This window comes from Alexandromys fortis, unplaced genomic scaffold (assembly GCF_014885135.2).
Source record: "Alexandromys fortis isolate MF-2015 unplaced genomic scaffold, M_Fortis_MF-2015_v1.1 scaffold_85, whole genome shotgun sequence".
Taxonomy (NCBI): Eukaryota; Metazoa; Chordata; class Mammalia; order Rodentia; family Cricetidae; genus Alexandromys; species Alexandromys fortis.
In genome coordinates, this window is record NW_026067975.1 from 6,563,515 (window position 1) to 6,585,825 (window position 22,311).

The 22,311-nt window shown below is 46.0% G+C and overlaps 1 protein-coding gene across 1 annotated transcript; it reads right to left on the minus strand.

Moving 5' to 3' along the window:
- Positions 1-11,270: 11,270 nt before the first annotated feature.
- Positions 11,271-16,947, minus strand: Zic4 (Zic family member 4). Its single transcript, XM_050157351.1, has 2 exons — positions 16,239-16,947; positions 11,271-11,623 (listed from the first exon to the last, which is right to left on the minus strand). Exons 1-2 carry the CDS (start codon positions 16,945-16,947, stop codon positions 11,271-11,273), a joined length of 1,062 nt encoding a protein of 353 aa, XP_050013308.1.
- Positions 16,948-22,311: the final 5,364 nt, after the last annotated feature.

The following is a 22,311-nucleotide window of genomic DNA, read 5'->3' on the forward strand; positions in this document are numbered from 1 at the left end:
AGATTAACTGGGGAGTCTGTTACATATTAATGAAGCCAGAGATATGCTAACGTTTTGGTAATTTAGTTATTTGTGTCTATAGCCATCGTCCTTATTTTCTTTTAGACCCCTGTGGTTGTTATCCATCGAATTAAAAAGTGGTCCTTAGAATTATTTTATCTGCTGGCAACTAAACGCCCTTTAATGTGGAAAACAAATGTTGACTTCTTTCTTGAAGGATGCATGCTTCCTGGCCAGACAGCAACGTGTGTTAAGCTGTGTTTGTGGGATATGGTAGTTTTCATTCTGGGAGACTGCACTAAAAAAATAACTGACAAGAGGAAAGAAGAGAAGCCCAAATTCTTGATACACACACACACACACACACACACACACACACACACGTATTTAATGAGATAAGAAGAGTAAGTAAAACCTCTAGTTAAAATACTTTTTAAAAAAAAAATGTACTCAAGCAAGAGGTTTCTCCAGGGTATTGGGAAACTTAAGCTGGGCCGGTGTGAGGGTGGGGCTGGAAAGGGAGGAGCAACGGGGCTGCCCACTGATTTGCAGCCTAACAATTAATATGCTACCAAATGAGACATCAACGTCATTAATGCCTGTGTGCTCCCATATAGATGTTGAATGAATTCCAATCCAAATAGAAGCAGCATCCTGCAAGGAGACTGCTTTGTGACACAATGTAAAACACTAATCTGTTTTTTTTTTTCCTTTTAACATTTTTCTGAGACTGTTCTTAAAATGCTTTCGGGGTTTCCCCACAAAATATTTGGGATTTATCTGCCGGTAGGTTGAGGAAGCCCTTCCTGGAGTGTTTCCCAAATCCCTAGGCTCTGTGGAGGACAGAGAATGACAGGTGATGAAGGAAAGGGCTATAAGGGCAGAAAGGGTTGGGAAACCAGTGGTCAGCGTGGAGCGAGTGCTCACACCTGCCTTAAGAGAGAAAAATGAATTGCTCCTTTCTATTTCTACAAAGTCTGCGGACCCCGCTGTGAGTTAGGAGATGCTCAGAACACCTGGGGAGGCAATTCAGCCCCAGGGCTCTAGGGCTGTAGCCAAGAAACTTGGCTATAGGGGTGGATCACCCTCAAAACAACCTGTCCAATCCCTGATTCTCCTTTTCCCCCTCTTCCTCCTGCCAATGCTTTTCCTCCTCCCTCCTCCTCCTCCCTTCTCTCTCCCTTCCAAAAACCCAAAGGACAGATCTGGAGCTGTGGAACACTAGGGCCTTCCAGCAATTCCAAGAACCTGCAGGAAGCACTGAAGAGAGACAGCGACAGTTAGACTGGGCGCGCCCCTTTTGTTTTCGGGGCGCGATTTATGTTCTTTATAAAGATGGGGTTTGGAAAAATAGAAAGGGCCTTGAAAACGTTGTTACAATGAAAAAGGGACAAATTAGAAGACATTTTCGGTGATCAAAGGCGGGAGGGAGAGCGCGCATGGGCATTCACAAAGCTTGACTTATTCACTCCCCTCTTTTGCAAGCAGGGGCAACAAGCGTGTCCCCCATTGACAAGGAGGCCTATTCAGACTGCAGGTGCGAAGTGGGCCAGCGCGCCCGGCCACATTATGTCAAGGTTGTTGGAGATTAGTGTTCGGCCTTAATAACTAAAGCGCTTGATTTACATTGGAAAAAAGCCCCTTCAGCCGTGAAAACAAAATCGTTGAACGCGTGATCATTGCGAGGGCAGCTGATATCCTAATACTTGCATTGTTCTCGTTAGGGCCCAGGAGCATCCTGGCCTCCTTCAGAAGGGCAATGCCTGAGTTTCTGGCCCTGGACCAGGTCACCAGTCAGAGCTTCTGCCTGGGCAGACTGGGAGAAAAGGACCAGAGGAAATCAGAGAGTCCACGTTTGGGCTCTGTACTTTGGCAGACCTAGGTACAAACTGGAGCCTCTGATGCTGTCCTAAAAGGCTTAGAAGCTTCACTGGCAGGGGAGGCCTGAAGAACTGTTCTTGACATGCTGTAGCAAGAACATTTTTAGTCACAGGTGAAGATCGCTGTGATTAGTGGGGCAGAAGGACCCAGGCACACCTACTGAGTGAGTGGAACTGCCCCCCAAAAGGCTATGAAGTGTTCCAGCAAGAAAAACCTAATGCAGCAAGCCTGCAGCTGCTGCCTGGGCTTCTATAACCTTTCCTTGATTTGTTAACCCCAGTATGGAAGAGAAGACTACCTTGGCCATGGCGCTGGGGCCCTGTGTGGTTATTTCAGGGCAGATTCCATTACCCCATGTATTCTCTCTGCCTCCCACATACACTCCTCCCCCACCCATGAGAAGGGATCCAGAGAACAAGAGACCTGTAGTAAGGACCCAAGAGCAGGCATTTCAATCCAGACATATATCCATTCGAACGGCCTATCTTTTGTGGAAGTCAAGCTACTTATGGCCATTTCCATAAGATCTGTCTGTGGGGACAAGGTGAGAAAGCTGCTAACTATTGTCTGGCCCTGAAAAGGTCGTAAGTCAGAGCCTCGGTGGCTGACCTGTCAGTGGAAGGTATAAAAGCTTCATTCATGCAGTCACTGAAATGTTCTCAGCGCTCACAAAAGTGTTTTTATGATTCAATTTTTCTTACCTCTTTTCCTAAATAGAAAGCCGAACCATTAGAAGAGCACCTGCATCATGTCCTGACAGTGCCTGCATACTAATCCTGGAGCCTTTACAAGCAGTAATTATAACATAAAATCAGAGGTTGAATAAAACAGAAGGATTGTGCTCCCAAAGCCCCTGCTAATCCCCTTTTAAAAGGGTCTGGTGAAATAATTCAGAACAGTTTCCGGAAGTTGGATTACCACTCCTTTTAAACAAAAAACAAAAAACTTTTTACAATGAAATGATATTTCACACTTAAAGGAGGCTGATTTTCCACAACCATGTTTTAGTCGGAAGGAAGTTGGCAGGCTTTGGGGGCAATAGGAAGCATTTTACTACTGATTTCTTCCTCACTAGAAAGAGCAGCAGAAAATGTAAGGGGGTTTTTATGATATATTCGAAACGTGTTTGTCAGGTGAAAGTGATCCCAGAGTGAGCAGGAATTGCTTAGCTGCATCAGGAAACTATTCTTTTATCTCAGAAGAAATAAATAAAAGAGGAAAGTGTACTTTTTATGGCTTACGAATATGTATATTTTAGGTAGCACATCTTTTGCCAAAGTTCTAATAGTATTTTTTTTTTTAACTAAAATTGATACATTGGTGAGTACAAAAGCTGGAGGACGATTAGACCCTGAACAAACACTTGGAAAGGGCAAACAGGGGACCTTACATTGTGTACTTCCTAACTAGTTTTCGAAAAGACTGTGACCCCCATCTGACCAATGGGGGGGGGGGTCATTGGCAAGCCAGATACTCAGAAATAGTGCAAAAACACTTCCATCCTTCTGCTACGTTACTGCAGGCAATATCTGGTGGCGAGGCGGTGGATTGGCTTTCTCTCCGCTCTCTCATTATTCTACACTTCTACACATTCTACAACACTAGAGCAAAGCCATGTAGTTACCGAGTTATGGTTTTTTTTTTCCTTCCACAGACATTTCCCAGGGCGGTCTATCCATTGTAAGGTCAGAGCAGTGTATATCCTGCTCACTTTATTTTGAATTGATCTATATTGTCACTTGCAGTTTGGTTCTTGTACAGGACAAAAAAAAATAGGTGAGACAAGCTTCAAAATCTATTACACTGTGCATATTTACATTAAATTAACTTGCACCCTGAGGCATTTTTATAATTTATTTTTCAAAGAGCTGCTTTGGATATTTGGAAAACCACTGGACAAAACCTTAGCTACCTCTGCCTCAAACTGTATAATGAATTTCTCTTTCCTTGAGTGATTTTGGAGCCAGAACTGTAACTTTATGAGAAAGTTCTCATTCATTATTTTCACAGGAGATATTTGTGTGAAAAGGCCAGGCTGTCTGGATGACAAGATAAGAAGCCAATGAGAAGCAGAAAATAGTAATTTAGAACATCTGGCCACTGGGTGACTGAGATGTTACGCATTTTTCCTGCAATGAAGATTTAGTAAAATGAAACCATGATTGATTTAAAAAAAAAAAAAGTGCCCACGACTTGCTGGAAAGAATATATTCATGTCTGATTTTTGTCTCCAACGCCCCTATCCTCAGCTGGCTCTCACTTCCCAATTGCATTTTCTCTGCCCTTCACAAAGTCTTGAGGAGCCCGCATGGGATGCACAATGGCATGCAGAGACTTACAATTTAACAAATCAACCCCTGGGCCCACAGGGCCTTGGAGTTCAGAACAATGCCAAAGTCTTAACAAGTCACAAGGGTGACATTAACGCTATCAGTTTCTTCAGCTTTATTCTATACTAAAAGAAATTCTCACTAATTTTTCTTCGGGCTTTGAAAAACTGTGTCTCTGCTTCAGTGCTAGGCTATAAGAGGATCTGAAATTCTCAGAAAAGGAAAGTTACAGTAGCCCTTGAATTCTACTCCATCCTCTGAGATGCCTTGTGCCACGAGGCTTTGGATCTCTGAGATTTCCACATGCAGAAAAGCCCCCAGATAGCTATATAACTCCCTAAGGAGCTAATGGAACACTTCTGGAAATGGAACAAAAAAAAGCAACAGTTATAGAATAACTAGCATTTATCTCTAAATATTTCGGAGATTACCTTATTAACACTAAAGCTTATTAAACATGTTACAGTATTTTTTTAAAGAAAGACTACTAAAAATGTTGGTCTGGTTGTTTTTAATGAGGCAGAAATCAAATCACAGTGAATTTGTATCATTCATAAGGATACAGGGCTAGTAAGCAATAAACAGACTTCCTCTTCCCTTCTGATGTCAGCAGAATGTGGCCCTGGTGCTCTCCTATGGAATAACAAGAGGGAAACCTGGCTTGGTAGGGAGATGGGTGTCATAAGAAGACTTTGTCCCTAAGCTACCTTAGCATTTGTCACTGTAGAGTGGGTAACTGTCCTAGAAGATAAAAGTGGCAATAGTCAGAGGTTTGACATGGATACTTGGAAACCAACGAGTTTGATTCTCGGACAGAGGTTGTACCTTTCTACTCATCATGAAAAATAAGAAAGAAATGGGAGAGAGAGAGAGAGAGAGAGAGAGAGAGAGAGAGAGAGAGAGAGAGAGATTGAGAGATTTTAACAAAGCTAGAAGGAAGTGTTGATTCTCCCATTGGCCTGAAGCAGAGTTCCTCTTTCCTCTGCCTCTACCCTCAGTTCTGTTGCTGGGACCAGGAAGTTTCAAAGGCAGAAAGCTTTCTTGTCCAAAAACCTATTGGAGAATGTCAAAGGCAGGCACCCTCCGAACTCTCCTTTCTTTCCACTCTGTGAAGTGGTTCTGACCCAGAATAGGCAGAGCCTTTCCAGTTTGCCACTGGCCTGCAGTGGGATAGAAAGGTGTGGGTTAGATGGGTTTTAGGACTTCCTCTCTAGTGATGATTGGGCAATCCTAGAGACTGGGCGGATTCCAGGCTGCTAAGACACAGCACAGTTCAGGCCTAGGAGAGCCTTGTGTCTGTCTTTTGAGTCCCGGAACCTCTCTCTCCCTCTAGGAATATAGTCCTTGAGCTATGAGCTGGTTGTCCAAGATATTATCTAAGGAGACCTACCATTCTCACCCCAGTATCTATTATTCTCCACCTACAGCCATTCACTCCAATCAGGATTATCAGATCTTACTTCTCGGCCATTAGAAAGGAGTCAGATATACATCTTGGAGTTTAGGGTCCAAAAAGGGTACTGAATTCTTTAAGCAGAGACCACAGTGGAAGCAAGGGATTGAACTTGTGATTAAGATGACTCTGATTCATTTAGGATAAGTTCTCCAGTGGCAAGTTGGATAAAAAGACACAAGGAGCATGCTAAAACTCACCGGAAGAATTATGGGATTGTAGTCTTTCAGTCTTAGAGTTGAGACTTCACAGATCCTTCAGGGGACCACTGCCCACCTCAGGTCTTAGCAAGATCCCTGCTGGTAGTCCTGCCTAAGGCGTACCCATCAGTTTAGGCAGGTTTGGAGCCAAGCCAACTCACTATCACTTTTTCTAAGCGTGTTCACTTCTTATTAGTTCCTGGGCCTTTTGCTAGGAATCAGAGGTGCTTCATGAGAGAGCTAAGAGCTGTAGATAGGCATCCTTACCAGACAGACCACTGAGCATCCTTTTATCTTTTCTCTTCTGAAATGTAAATCAGTTGCCGCCATTAGTATCATTAGGGTGATTGTGGGCAGAGATATCTCTCTCCAATCATTGTTTTGGCAGGTCCCCTATTTGCTAACTCAAGTGGCTAGGCCCAAAGATAATCCTGCTGAACCATGAAGGAACATAAGGAAGAGGACTCCAGGCTCTAAGAGAGCCTCAAAACTCTCGTAAGATGATGAAGCAGTAACTGGACACTGGAACTCCAAGGTGAAAGGAAAACATCAAATCATTTATTTCCCAATAACACAACAAAAAGGAGTCGCACGCACACAAAGTCTTTTGGGGCAGACAACTGACTTTATTTCATTTACATGTACATGTTTTCAAGAAGACTATGCCTCAGCTTCCAACTTTGTCTTTATATTACAGTCACTGTCAAATGCACACAACAGCCTTTTCCTTTCAGGTTAGTTCGTAATTCAACTGCTGTTAAGGGGAGAGATGTTTAAATCACAGAGTGGATAGACAAGATACCGATAACCTAAGGGTTGACTCAGACCCTTGTCAGTCCATGTTAGTGATGATTATAAAATATTTGCCTGACTGTATAATTCACATTCACGGCAATCATTATATTCTCCTATAAATTAGCAATACAGACATATGGAGAATCAAGTAAACAAACAACATCAATATAAGAGACAGACCTTTCGCAGCATCGCTAACTGAGTACAGGGGTTACAACTTGGGGAAGGGTCTTCACAAATCAGGCAGGGTGATGGGCACAATCTTATTTATTTAAACCACCTTTAGAACTACAGGTAGGAGGCTAGGAAGACCTGAACAGGGACAGAGTTTCTTTTCTAGGCACCATATTACAATGAAGAACTGCACATAGGGAATGGGATGGCGTGTGCATGCACTTTTTGGTCACTATCTTGTAAACCAAACGTTCTGAACTCCAAGATAATAATAATGAAGGAAATATTATAATTTTCTCGCCTACATGCTACCATCCTGGAGATTAATGATTAAGGTGTGAGCAGATTACTGCCAGTGGTGAGGAAACACGATGGATCTATTTATAGCAGAAGTTTCTTCAAAAGAGGGGAAACTTAACATCACTTGTCTCCAGGCTTAATTTCCAAGAATCCCAGGTAGGAATATTTGGAGTCTGAATAATCTCCAAGAGAATCCATCCAGTTAGCTGACCTGGGCTGATGGAATACAGGCCAGGCCAGAAAGCACAAACACAGGATCTTAGACATGGGACACTTACCCTCTGCCGCCACCTTCTTGCATTACCTAACGTACCAGTTTTGGTGCAAAGGTCTTTTCAATATCTACACACATCACCATGATTTAAGCTACACAGTGTTTTTAGTTTTTTTTTTTTTGTTTTAGTTTCTCTCTCTCTCTCTCTCTCTCTCTCTCTCTCTCTCTCTCTCTCTCTCTCTCTCTCCTTCTCTCTTAGAAAAACTTATTCCTAAAGTGATCTACTGGTGGAGTGTAGGGATTTTTTTCTTTCATTTAAGAAATTTGATTTTATCTCTTTAGCAATGGTTTGAAACCGATGGGGCCAAGTGAGTTTGACAGAGAGGAGAACAAATCGCTGACAAAGAACCTTTTACATTTCATCAGCGTTGTTAGGACGACAAGCAGGAATGTCTCAGATAATAACTCCCACTTCAAAGATTTCTCAGCTCAATAGAAGGCAGACCATCCTTTTTATTCAACCACAAGGACGGGCACTAAAGAAGACTCTACTGTTTGATTTTTTTTTCCACCGTGTTTATTTTTCCCCTATTCACTAGGGTACTTGGATAAAATAAACAACAAGACAATTAAGAGAACATGGACTTCTAACTTTGCTGCCATCTTCCCTATCCCCTTGGCCTTGGGCTTTTCAGTTTGTGCCCAAAGCCAACCCAAACCTAAGGCTACCACACTGTGGCACATTGGAGGAAAAAAGTTTAAGGGCCTGCAAGCCTTCTAGGGTGAGGATGCAGTAGAGAACCTCTGGGAAACACAGTGTAACTCACAGCTCCTGCACTTCCCCAGGTTGGCCACCTTCGTTTTAGGTCTCCATTCTGCTCAGTGTTGCTGACAGCTGAGCTGGGGGTGCTCCTTTGGTAAGCTTCACAGAGTGCCCAAGTCATTTGCTTTGACTCTGGGGCTCTGAGGCCTATGGGCGCTGTCAAGATGCTTGGGTGTCCGGCTCCTCCTCCCTTTCTTGAAAGAATCCCGGGTACCAAAGCCCCCCTACATTAGGGTACAGGATGAACCCCTAAACACTGGCAAGACAGGTCCTGGGAGGAGTATATACTGGAGAGCACAGTGACAGTATTAAATGGCGTGAAAGCAAAGGTCAGCGCAAATGTATCTTAATAGAGTGTCCGCAGTGAAGTGTGCCGCCTTTGAAGCGGCCGCTCCCCGCGCGCATTTCCATGGCGAGCCTAACGCGGCGTGCTGATGCACCGTCAAACTCACACTTTCAACCCCAAAACCCGACTCTTTGAACAACCCGAGCTTGATTGGACCTTTCTCCTTTTCTTTTCCCTCTTACAAACCATTTCCTCGCCTTTAGAAACTCGCCATCAAACCCAAATACGCCCTCTGATCACCGCAGAAAGCAGAAACAAAGAAGGCTGAGCGGCGATTCAAGCGGCCCTTTTCTTCCCTCGCATTATTATCCATTTTTATTATGATCGGGAACAAGTGCCCATTCGCGTGGGTTTTGTTTACCGGAAATTAAATGAAAATGATTTAGTCCGCGTCAAACAAAAATATATACTTGTATACACAAGAAAAAAGGCCTGTTAGACGTAAATATTATGTCCTTAATGAAAAGCCTGGACGGGCTCCAGGCTCGGCCTTTCAGGATTTCAGTGAGACTTGCCCATTGCCATAGAAATCCTAACTTACCATGAAGATGCACCGTGGCGAAGAAACACTGCTTTGTGAGAAAGCCCTTTGATGTTGTTGCCGCATCTTGCGGGCGCTCAGCTGCGCAGGGCAAGATTACCTTGCAAAAAACATCTGTAACAAGCAAATGAAAAATTAAAGGCGATTAGGGATCAGGCAAATATTTTTATTTCGTTTTGTTATTTTGGACTGGGGTGGAAAGCAAAACGAAGTGTTTTGAAACAGGAGGAGAGGAAGAAAAAAGTCCTTCTAGAGGAGGGGTAGCTTTAAAAATATCAGCAGAGGCTCAAGTCCCACAAATGCTCTGTGTACCTTGGCAGCAAAGTCAGTGCTTGCCCATGGGAACAAGTTCTTTACTTCCACTGACTGTTCCAGGCTGCCTCTGGGCTAGGTGATAACCCAACAACAGGTTCACTAGAGATACTTTAGAAACTATCCCATTCCAGCCAACGTGACTACTTTACTGGACAGAAGTTATGGGATCTGTGGAAATGGAGTGAGAATTTTTACTGGATTCTGAGAAGGAAGGGGTAGAGGACAATGCAGCCAGCCGAGTTCTTATGCTAAGAATTGTTTGTCCAGCTTTTATTGTATCCAATGTGCCTCTTTGGGGTGGCACTGGGGATAATCCCAGAGCTTCATGGGAAGTGGTCAAGTCTCTACCACTACCACAGGGTTATATCCCCAAAGCCTCTGGACTCAGGTTGTAAAATTGAGTTCCTGGGACCTTCTTTGGGGGCAGAAATACTTCCCCTCTCCCACATATTTATTTCACATCTGTAGAAACCTAGACAAGTCTGCCTGATTTCCCCTCTCTCCTTTTTCCTCCGTTCTCTTTCCTTTGGTGTTTTTCTTTATTTCGATCTTAGCTAAGAGTTTGAGGCAGCTCCTTCTTCCCTCCAGAGGGTAGCAATCTACAAGCAAACCCCTGTGTTTCTCCCCCTTGACAACTGCAGAGGCCCTTGCTCTCTACCTCCACTAATACCTGATTCCCCCCCCCCAGGACATCATAACCAGCACATCAAATACTTTGAACGCTTCAGGCCCACTGGGTGTTTGTTATATAATAATGTCGTTGTACCTTGTTTCTCGTGTGCCCACAAACTTTTAAAATAAGGCTAACATTGTGTTGTTTCTGACAACGGCTATTAGAATTGATGCTGTTCTTTAAGGTACATACATCCCTGGCCGTGGAGACCTTGACTCAATGATGACATCCTTCTGCTCCATATCCCTTGCTCGAGTGCCTATGAGGTTCTACAGCAGTGCCTGAACTGATGGGGGTGGGAAAAGGAAGCCTGGACGCTTCACAAGTGAGAATTCTTGAAAGCCTTCTAGCGGTCTTTTGTCCATGCTCCCTATTGTTTTGGGCTCACTCCCTACAGCAAGTATAAAATGTAAATCGAGTTTGAGGTCTGACTGAACAGACTTCTCTATGGGGTCTGATAGGCATTGGGATTTGGAGGTACGTGGCATCCCAAGAGAAGGGGAGAGCACCACCCCCCTTACTTATCTGCCTTCTAGAGGCGGCTGGGAAATGCAGGACTTCTCTGGTTCTTTGTTGTTGTCACTTGCTTATTTTGTTGTTGTTGTTTTTCAAGATTAGCTGAGGAACAAGAAACGGGTATGGAGGCAAAGGAAAAGACAAATGGGCGGCAAGGAAATGGTTGTGGAATTCTGTCTGCCACCTCCTGGGCTCTGAACTCCTGTGGATGGGATTGATGGGTAAGGGGAGGGGAGGAAAAAGGAGTCTGTGACTGGGATTTGGGGAGGCAGTGGCCCAAGCCTCAAAGAAAATTTTTCCCACCCTTACATACCCACTGGGAAAATTTATGCCTTTACTTTTGCCACCCGCAGTTGCCAGAATTGTGAATAAATTCTAATAAGTTTTTTGATGTTGTTTTTATCTGTCTCTTTATCCCAGACATTGATTTCATTACAGGATGTGACTGTAGAATGACCACATTTATGTTTTTGTATACAGATCTAGTATCAGCATAATCAATGACTTCCAATAACTTTTAGTGGTGGTCTATCTGTTTGCCTGCCCTTCTTCCCTTCCTTTCTTGCCTTCTCCTTGAAGCCTCCGTGGCCGGGCCTACATTCGACCTAAACCAAAGCAGCACGCTGGGAAGTAGCCCTGATACTGGAGGCGGTGGTGGCTGCGGCTAGGCCTAGAGGTGGTGTTAGGCTGGGGTGGGGGCGCTGCAGAGTCAGCCTCCACCGAGCCAGGAGCCCGAACACACGTACCATTCGCTCACATCTGTGCCACGCACCGCCACCGCCGCTGTGCAGGCTATCGGGGGCTCACGGCCGCTTTCTAACGAGGGAGACGTGAGAGCAGACGGTATTGCGGAGTTGTAGCCAGAGCTGGGTGGCGGCGAGCGACCATGAACTTTCATGTGCTTTCGCAGAGAGCTGGGGTGCGTGTAGCACTTGTCACACCCGCGCACCTTGCACATATAAGGCTTGTCGCTGGTATGTACGTGCGAATGCTTCTTGCGGTCGCTGCTGTTGGCGAAACGCCGTTCACAGCCCTCGAACTCACATCTGAAGGGCTTCTCGCCTGGGGGAGGTAACGCAGAGACATTAGAAGGATGTGGGCTGCGTCCCAGTGGTCCGGATTGTACCCCTCCCATTGCTCTTTTGTTTTCAGAAAAAAAAAAATCCACAAAAGATTTTCAGAAATTACTTTTCTCTGTGCTTTAGGTCTGACACCCTTCCCCCACCCAATGAGGAGACGCAGCCCACTCCCCCAGACTGCCACCCCTCCCCCTCTTCGTCCTGTGCCTATGGGTGGGGGGGGGGCGTCGGAGGAGGAGCGACTATGACTCCATCATAGTCGTTGCCATTCTAGAGAACCCTGATCCACACACGTTTTTGTCGTCCAACTTTTATCTACGTGAGGGCAGAAGCACCTTTGCCAAAAAATCTAGTTGATTGTGGAGTTCACCGTTTGCTGGATTTGAAGTTGCCGCTCAGGCCATCTGTCTCTGTCCTAGTGAGCCTTGCCCAGCAATCCGCCGGACACGCTCCATCCTCGCCCAAAGTGTTTTCTAGAGTAGGTTTTGTGCAAGTGCCAAAGCAGTGAGAGGATTTGAGATGATGAACCGTGGAAACATAAGCGTATGCGTAGTGTGAGAAATATTCTGAGCCATGTTTCACCTCAAAGGTGAATCCATTTGCCAGGAAATAGAGCCCCTTTCTCCTCCGATTTCCCCCGACTGAAATGTACGGCAACATTCTTCAAATCTTAGAGCCGAATCCATCCGAAATCCCTCAAGATAATGTTTTGGCGATTATAATATTTTATTATACGGATTCGTCAGCATCACCGAAGACCTTGTCAAGTGTAGCCGCCCCTTCTCAGTCCAAACTGACAATTCCAGGTCTATGGTCCTCCCCAGACCATCCCCGCCCGCCTGTTCCACCTCGCAGGCTGGAGAGCCCAGAAACCAGTATAGGAAAGTAGGCTTAGGCCAAGGGAGATCTTAAAAGTCTCTGTTGAAATTATCGCCCTTGAGTGCGGCAAGCTTCCGGCGGAGTGCCAGCTACTCTCAAGCCAGGTCCGGCTCCTCTCAGCACCGGGTATACCTCTGGTCTAGGTAGAACTGCGGGAAGGCTAGGAAATGCACAAAGCTTCGGGAATATTGGTTGGGCCAAACCTCATTCCAGGAGTTCCTTGCCGCCTGAAATTTGCTGCTCTATGGAATTTCAAATCACTGGCTTAGCAGAGATTGTTTTGGAAAGGAAAGGGGGGAGGTGTCTGTGCTCTAAGCAGATGAAGGTCCTGGGGGTGATCAGGGAGTGCAAGAATCGCTCTAGCCACTGACTCGAGAGCAAGATGCTCCGCTGTCGGTTTTGTGTTCTCTTCTCCCGCGGTTTACAGGCAAGTTTTGCTGATAAAACCAACAAAGACCCCCATTCCTCTGTGGCGTTGACGCTTAAGTTAAAACCGAGATTTACACGTAACCTGCCTTTGGCTCCGGCAAACAGCGGGTGAATCCGTCTCTCCCGCACTGCTCACCGATAGCGCTCACCCTTGCTGGAGTGCAGCTGGCACGCTAGGGGCGTCTGGAAGATGTTGCCCGCTGCCATTTTTACAGAACAAGGCCCAGTCTTATGAAAAAGTGGAGGAGGTGTGTAATGAACAAATCGGTGTCCCTATTTGTCCCCATACTTCTCTCCTCTGATTCCACCAGCGTTTGCAAATCCCAAACTTTCTTCCCTCCCTCTCCATTCCTCTTCATAAAATAACTTACAAAGAAAATCATTTGAAGACTACAAAAGGAAATAAGGTTTTTCGCGTTCAGTGGGGGGGGGTTAGAATTTGAGGTTAGAATTTAAGGATAGAATTCCCTCATCGGGTTCGGTTTGGGGAGAAAGAAAAAGTATTTGTATATATTCATTTCAGCTACACACATATCCCATTCCAGCGTCTCGTCATGTAAAATAGAAAAGTATTTCGCTCCAGACGAGAACCAGAGAGGGAAAAAAAATAAGAATAAGAATAAGAATAAGAATAAGAAGAAGAAGAAGAAGAAGAAGAAGAAGAAGAAGAAGAAGAAGAAGAAGAAGAAGAAGAAGAAGAAGAAGAAGTAGCAGGTACTGAACCTCTTCAGTACCGGGGAGAGAGCAGGCCCCTGGGAGGCCAGGTGCAGCCGGGGCCCTAGTGTTCCCCAGCTGCAGGAGGCGCCCTGGTCCCTGCGCTTGACACCCCTCCTACCCCCGCCACCCCGCCACTCCTCGCCCGTCCCCTCCCCCACGTCCCTGCGCGACGCCCTGGGTGGGAGGGTGGACCCTGCGGCTCCGTGCTGGGCCTGCCTTCCGCGGGACGACCTGAGTCCTGGCTGTGCCGCCTAGGCCGCAAACCTCCGGATCCCGTTTAGGGCCCTGGCCCCGGTGCTCGGCCGGGGCTCCCGGGCGAGCAATGCCTCCTTCCGCGGGTGCAAAGTTCCTGGCCTACAGGACGCCCGGCCAGCGCCATTTTCTCGCACTTGTGGCTGGGTCGGTTTTAGCGATGACTCCGCCCCAGAGCGGCCAGGGCGCCGGCTTGTGTGTCCCCCCCCCTCCCCCCAGGGCTGACTGACTGCGGGGAAAGGTGGGGAGAGCCCAGGGTAGGGGTCCCGGGAGGCACGCCAGTTAGGGAGGTTGGCACCGCGCGCGCTCCTGGCTCGCGCCTTCCTCGCCGCCGCCGCACCATTGTTCCTGGGTCTCTGTCACAGCTACAGAGGGAAACCTTTCTTCACCCGCCGCCTCCAGAGCCAGGCCTGGGAGTCACATTCGGGACAATCTCAGCTAAGAAATCTGCTCCTGATCGCCGCTTCTGCGACTCGATGGAAATGAAACGCCATTAATATTTGAAAAGGCAATTATTTTCCTGTTGAATCGAAAACTGTCTTCATGAATAATTTGTAGAGAGTTCTATTGCCATTTGAGAAACATTTTGTTGCTGCTTTGCCTCCTCCTTTTCTTCCCATTACTTAGGAGATTTGAGCATTACTTAGGAGATTTGAGAAAGACTCTGGAACAGGGGTGGATCTGTGGGGTTTGTTTTGTTTTCCTCTATTTTTTTTTTCCGTTTAACTCAAGCTGTAATGAATCAGGACTGAGACCGAAAAGAACGCGCAGAATTCTGCCTTGACTCCATGCAAACCTGAGAGCCAGCCAGGCAACCTTGGGCTTCTCTGATGTAGGTCGATTGTGCTAAGAATTTAACCATTTTCTGCGTCCCAGACTTCAAACAGTGGGCCGGCAAAGAGCAGTATAAGTTTGTTTGCTTCAAAATCCCTGTTACTAAAGATGAGTTCTTTCTCCAGCCCCGGTTTGTGCATCCACCTTCCAGGTGCTGGCAACCAGCAGCCCCTGGAGCAGCAAGTCTGAGGTTTGGGACCATGGTCTTACTCGCCCCTCGGTCCCTGGGAATATAACTCGGGGAGAGAGAGGAGCAGATGAATGTGAGAGATAGCAGAGCGAGCTCTAGAAAACCGTACAAGATGTTTGCAGACATGCTAGGGGGGTACAGAACGGGATCCAAAGTGGACTTTGGTCTTGCCTCAGCCTATGGCAATGTTCTACCCCTACACCTCTCGGAGAAACCAGAATGTAAGGAGACTCAGCAAGCTTCCTCCCTCACACTGAAGCCATTGGGGACTTTGACTCTTTTAAAGACTGCTGTTCTAAAAAAGAGTTGTAGAAAGCAAAGCTACCGCCTGGAGAACCGGAGTACCAAGCTGGAATTCTTCCGGTCTCTGTGTCCTTCTTCCCTTTTCCCGCCTCCAAGATGGGGGAGGGGAGAAGACGCTGACTTCTTAAACTTCAAGGGAGGGGGGGGGAGGAGTAAGGAGAGTCAAAGGGTGGCTGCTAAACTAATTAATGTAACTTCACAGGCTGTTCTGAAAGTGTGAAAACTTCCTTCTTGCAATTGTATTAATTAGATGCTTCTGGCCAGAAGAGTTCAACTCTCAGCCTCCTCCACCGAGCTCCTTTTCTTTCTGTTAACTAGAGCTAACAGATGTGGTTGACACATGTCCCTATTTCACTTAACAGCTCGGTAAATGACATTTAAGGCAGTGGGTCCCGTTGGGTCTCTACTAAAATAAGAATGAGGGTTACCAAAAAAAAAAAAAAAAGTCCCTTCCGCGGAGCCAACAATGCAAAAAGCATGTCCAAAGTAGGCCCCCAAGGCTCATAAATCCTCAAGGAGGTATTAAGGATCTGATGACCCCCTCAGTCCAGGTGATGGCAAAGCTAAAACGGGAAAGAGTTTCCAAAAGTGACTTGCAAGTGTGAGACAATAGTTCCCATTTCAGTTAAGATTAGGGTGGGGATGCCATGCTGTTTAAAAAAAAAAAAGTCTTAACAACAAATTCTAGGGACTGGGGATATAGCTCAGTACCCAGGGCCCAAGCTCCAGATCCTAAATCACATCAAATCTCTAAGCTAGGAGCGCCCGTTTACCAACAGGGATCCCAGAACTCTGGGACCACTCTTTCCACACAGCCTCCGGAAAACAGGGAGTCTACAGGCAGAAGCTGTTAATTACCGCTTTATAAATCTGGCTTAAGGAAACAAAACCAAAAATTGCCTCCCTCCTCCCCTCGACTGGAACTTGAGGAAATTCAGACCCAAGGGCCTGTGTCCCACGGGGTCACACTAGACAGACAGCACTGGGTACTGACCTGTATGTGTTCGTTTGTGTATTTTGAGATTTTCTGATCTAGCAAAGACTTTCCCACACCCTGGGAAAGGACAAGGGAAGGGCTTCTCGCCCGTGTGCACGCGGATGTGATTTACAAGTTTGTATTTGGCTTTGAAGGGCTTGCCCTGTCGCGGACACTCCTCCCAGAAGCAAATGTGGTTAGCCTGCTCTGGGCCACCGACGTGCTCCACGGTGACGTGCGTGACCAGCTCGTGCATGGTGCTGAAAGTTTTGGAGCAGGGGCGCGGGGATGCTGGGCCGTCTTCGCCTAGCCACTTGCAGATGAGCTCCTGCTTGATGGGCTGACGCATATAGCGGAAAAAGGCTCCAGGGCCATGGGGTGCGGCGAGGTTCACGGTCAGGTTCATGCCACCATAGCCATGCAGGGCTGTGGCTGTTGCCAAAGTGTCGCTGCGGGCCGTAGGCCCCGGTGCAAAGGGTTCCGACCTCGCATACATGTCTCCAGGGAGCCCCAGACGCAGGAGTCCGTTCAAACGACGGGTGTGGGAGACCTGAGGAGGCTGCTCATGAAGGCCCGGAAATAGCGAGGGGCTCGAAGCGGCGGCGAGCTGGGGTCCATGGTGTCCGCAGCTGCTACCTGTTGTCGAGACAAATAGCGTGTATGAGAACCGGTGGAGTGGGCTTCGCACTTTCCCCGGCCCCCGGGGACAAGCCCTGCCCAGCCGCATCTAGGATTCTGGCGTTGGTGCTGGGATCTTGAGCAAGTCGGTGCCAGCAGTGAACCTGGCGGACCAAGTCAAGCCAAAAAGCCTCCGCCTTCGTCCGGCTAGGCTGCAGTTCTGCCGTCCCCTGCCGCGCCATGAGCTGGAGAGGGGTAGTGATAATGGGGTAGGTGGGAGAGGCAAGAAGACTGAGTCTGTGGGTGCCTGGGGGCACGGCCTCTGCTGCAGAGGTGTAAGACCCGTATCTCAAGATTACTTTGTCCACCAACACCAAGGGGTGCTCCGGGCCAAAGAAGGAGGTGATAGGAGGGGTCATTTCGGAGGTGGTGAAGTTGGAAGTGGTAGTGATTTTGAAGCATCTTAGACGTATATATTAATTTCAGTGTCCCACTGGGCCTGGAAAGGACCTCCTGCTGAACCTCGGCCTGCCAGCCGCCAGTGCTACTGCAGCCTGGCAGTGCGGTGAAAAGACAACAGAAAAAAAAAAAAAAGAAACAAACAAACAAACAAAAAATTATGCAAAGTGGTGGGTTTTGTGTTTGTTTTTTTCTTTAAGTTTTGGGTTTGCACACCCCCCCCCCGCCGCCCTTTTCCGTGTCTTTAATGTCTGTGTGAAATCCCAGGCACTGCAGAGACGGCAGCAGGGGCGCTTAACGAAATGAATAGATTCGGGGCCACGGCCCCGGGCCACCGTGAGAACAATCGTCCATGTCGCCCATTGGCCAGTGGTCTGCCCCGACGTCAGTGATAACAGGACGGTCTCTCTCTCTCTCTCTCTCTCTCTCTCTCTCTCTCTCTCTCTCTCTCTCTCTCTCTCTCTACACACCCAAAACTCACTACACCACTCAAGACCACACCTCACACCCTTCCTTCCTCCCTCCTTTCTTCCTTTCTCTCCCTCCCCCAACCCCAATAGCATTTCACGCTTCTACTGCTCATGCGCTCTGATTCAGGCAGGAATCCTGTACACCTAACCCCCTCATCCCTTCCAGAAAGCAGGAGTTTTGCTACTGGGCTTCTGAAATTGAGCAGGGTTAGGTTCTGCATCTACCTATGAGGACTCCGGGAGAAGGAGCTAAACACAGAACTAGGCATTTTAGTAACCAGACCCGCCTCAAGGAGCTTGGAAAGTTTTACTGCAAAGGAGAGGGCCCGGGTCAATGCAGAAAAGAAGTCTGCAGACTGCCTGGATCAGAGAAACTCCTAGAGTAGCGAACCTGGGACCGACTTCATTCGCTTTCGTTCTCTGAAATTTCCTCTCCCCCTTATTTTTCTCCCCTTCATCCTCGTTCTCATTTTCCCCAAACCTAATCCACATCACCACCACACTTTGCCTTTCAGTTTTGTTGCTTTCTTCACCCTCTTCTTCTCTACTCTCTTCCCAATTAACCTTGCCTATGTTTTCCTCTTCTCGGTGACAGCGCCCCTGAAAGCAGAAACCCTAGAAACCCAGCCTGACTAGCGAGATTGAGCCAATGGACGGCATGAGGAGGGGAGAGGAAGTCTTGTTTCAAACTCACTTCAGACTGTCTCTTTTCATCATGCCTCATGTTTATCTACCTGAGAGTGCTGGGGGGGGGGGGAGAGAAAGAAAAAAGTAAAGAAAAGAAAAAGAAAGGAAAAACAAAAAGGCTCTGGACACACAAATATACAAATAGGAGGAAGAGGTCTTTGCTCTGGAGGGTATGGGTCAGGGTGCTAATCTGCGGGTCCAGTGATGCCAGATGAAGTTTCTATGAATGGAGGCTGGGATTACTCCCACGGTCTGTGGCTACTTGTTGACCAAGCTTTAACCTTAGTCTTTGCTGTCTTTAGGATTCTGCAGAGGGGATACCATAGCTGACTGTATCCTTGGCCTTCAAGTCTAGAATTGCCATCACAGCTGGCCAAGGAAGACCAACTGAGGACAATTGTGGGGCAATTGTCTGCCCTAGGTTCTGCTGCTTTCTTAGCCCAGGTCGCTGACTGCCTTGTGTTTTTAAAGGAGAATTCCAAAGACTGAAAAAAAAAAAAACACAACAACAACAAAAACTTTAATAGAAGTGAGAAGTTTGAAGAAATTACATAGAACACTAACAGAACTGATGGAAGGGCCCCCTCCCTGGGGATATTACATTCCAAGATTAGTGAATAAAGGGCTTCTGCTTTGTTTATTTTGCTTTATTTTGTTTTTGAGACAAGATCGCGTGCAGCCCAGGATGGTCTAGAACCTGAATGGTTTGGAACTTTCGGCTCCTGCTGCTACCAGTCTACAGCTGAGCTCATAGATGCTCACCACCACAAATGAATTAATGTGGGGTTGCTAAAGGGACGGAGAACTCCATGCATGCTAAACGAGTCCTCTACCAACTGAGCTACATTCCCACTCCATAAATAAGGCTTTAACATTTTTAATAATTGACTTATTTTCTAAAGCTTGGTACATTCTTCATTCATCCCTGCTTGGGGCAAGGGATTTAGCAAGGGATTAACTTCCACAATAATTTCTCTAGCTTTGAATAGCCTGTATCTCTCTGCTCTGCATTAGGAAGGACTTGGGCAATTACAAACAGATTCTGTGAGAGCACTCGCATGCACACACACACACACACACACACACACACACTCACACCCTAAGGAGAAGAGACATTTGACGTATGTTCCCTAAACCAAGGTCTTTCATGGCAATTTTAAAACTAGACTCGAAGAATTCATCTCCTTTTCTGGCTTCCCCTCCCTCCCAATACTTCATTTGCTTCTCTTTAGTAAGCCCTTTAATGAGAGGTGCTTCTATCTGGTCCTTTGGTGGCTTCTTTTCCTTTGCCCTTCATCTTTGGACAGTTGTAAGCAAACTTCAGTGAATTTCAAGTATAACCTCTGAATTTCAAGTATGACCATGACACAAAATGAAGAATGTATTCAAGTGAGTCTGCGCTGAACCCCCAAAAGGTTTAAAACACAGCATACAGGCTGAACACAAAACTGTGTTCCTTACTATTTCTATCATCCACACCTCAGAACTGAGATAGTAAACCTGAGTGTGGGAGCACTTGTACCATAGCCTAGAAATTAAAATTCCCTTCTCTCACCTAAACCTGGGTGATATATAATTAATTGTGTCAAATTCACAATTCATTTTAGTTTTCCTTAATTATTTTATTTAAACCAACATGGGTTCTTAATACTCATACTGTGATCCAATCCCCATTAGAAGCTTTGAATAACAATACAGACAGAACAGGGCAATTTAAAAAAAAAAAAAAGCATTTTCAGCTATTTCCAGAACCATTTGGAAACCTGGTGAGCATGATGAACTCCTAACAGTCATGTGTTTGCTTCTCATTTTCACAAGAGAAGAAAATGTTAACTTTCCATTAGCAGGTTGTAGAGAGAATGATTTAAAAAAAAAATCCAAGTTTACAGACCTCCTGAATTGTAAGTACTGACCTGTGTATCTGAAGGCTAAAGAAATCCAGAGGTTTTATATACATATTTTGTTAGTATCCAGTCTGTCTGACTAACTTTGCCCTTGAAAAAATATGAAAATGTGTATGACTTTTTGTGCCAGCAGCAAAAGGGCAAACACATCTGATTCAGCCAAAAACACTGACAGTAGCCTGGCCCCATGGAGCTCCTTCCCAGATGCAGCCTTCTCTTCAAGCACTGAAAACATCTGGACCCATCCTGGATAGATGTTTCTTGAGTAGCCAGGGGTCAGGTGACCTGCAGGTCACAGAGGCTGCTTGAGCCTTGCAAAGTTCTTGGAGCCATATGGTCCATACCTCGGTTGGCTAACCATAACAATGGGACTAGACATTCTTTTAAGGTCCATTTCCCCAGAGACAGAGATAAAGAGAAAAGTATTTCTTGTTTCCATTTATATTTACTGACATAGAGCTATGAGCAATTATATAAGGACCTTCAAGGTGTATTTCAAAAATAAACTCAAAAACAGTCCCAAGTTGATCAGAAATGACAAGATATAGAATACCCATGTCCAAGGAGGTATATATTCCCAAAGATCTTTTTGATGTCTCGGAATACAGAGATCCCCAGTTTCAGAAACCGTCAATAGGTCAGAAGTGCTAATTTTCACTGTGGCTCAGTTTGCTTTCAGGGGCTTCTTGCTTGACTTGAAAAAAAAAATGGGGGGGGGAGCATTTTGGCAAATGCTGCCCCCCCAGCACTAAAGCTTTCAGGAGGGCTTATATGGAAAAGATTCTACCAGTAGCCCTGCAACATCCTTCACCCTCCAGTTTCTCTGAAAATTAATGCCCAGAATCTTAAGTTGAGCATTTTTGCACACAATAGCCACTCATCAACGGCGTAAACAAATTACTTCTAGTTTACTTTCTAGAAATAGAGCAGTTGGTTCATCTGTTGGGACTCCTAACATCACTAGTTAAAATGTCTAACCTCTCTTCTTGGGAAGGTGGAAGGATGGAGATTAGGCACCAATAGCTGGGTTATTTTTCCATCTTGATCTTTGAAACAATACAAAATTATGATTATCTCTTAACTCGAGGATCTATGGCTCAGAGCCAGGCCAAGCAGTGTCTGTCATCTGGATGCTCTGCTGCTAGATCTGCACCCACTTCTTCACTTCTCCCCCCCCACTTCTGATCACGGTGCCACTCAAAATTAGATGTGTATCTCCGAAGAGGCTGTCCACCGACTTCAGGATTCCTGCAGTGGGCGGTACCTCAAGTCTTATGAAAAGAAACCATTTAAGCCCCAGAAGCCTGCCATATGTCCAATCCCAAATTATGCAAATGAGATGAGGTCTGTCAGGTTTTTTTTAGAAAAGGAAATTTTTGCTAATTATGGAAATTTGGGCTTTAATCATCATTAATGGAACTGAGAGTATTGAAAAAAAATACTTTGTCCTGCAAAATGTCTTTTAAACAAAAGATTGGGGAAAGTTGCTAAAATATCCTTCATGGTATCATTAAGGAATCAAAATAACTGGATTTATATAATAACTGCATCTCTCTTTTGGCTTCGGTCATAAAATCATCACAAATAGTAGAAGAGAGTTATTTCCTAACTTACTTAACTCTTGTTAAGGAGCTTGCCTTGCCTACAAAAGGGAACATCTCTAGAGTAAACATGTAGCTGTACAGTTGAAATGAGAAAAAATTAGATGCCTGGAAGGAGGGGAAAGCCAACCTGAAATCCTATGCTTATTCTAAATGGAATACGAAATTAAATTCTTCACAATGAAGGTATTTCTGACAAAGTGGCTGTCACTCAGTCTTGGTTCAGACACCACATTGTGGGAACGTAGTCACTGCCACATTGCAGAAGCCTGGTGCCCCTGGTAAAGATGATGCATATCATGTAAACCCCATCACCAAGATCAAAGTCCGCTTCTTTCATGGAAGCCAATAC

Coding starts and splice junctions, on each gene's coding strand:
- Zic4 (XM_050157351.1), bottom strand. CDS start 16,947: ATGCGGCTGGGCAGGGCTTGTCCCCGGGGGCCGGGGAAAGTGCGAAGC. Junction 11,624..16,238: donor ACACAAACGAACACATACAG/GTCAGTACCCAG, acceptor TACCTCCCCCAG/GCGAGAAGCCCTTCAGATGT.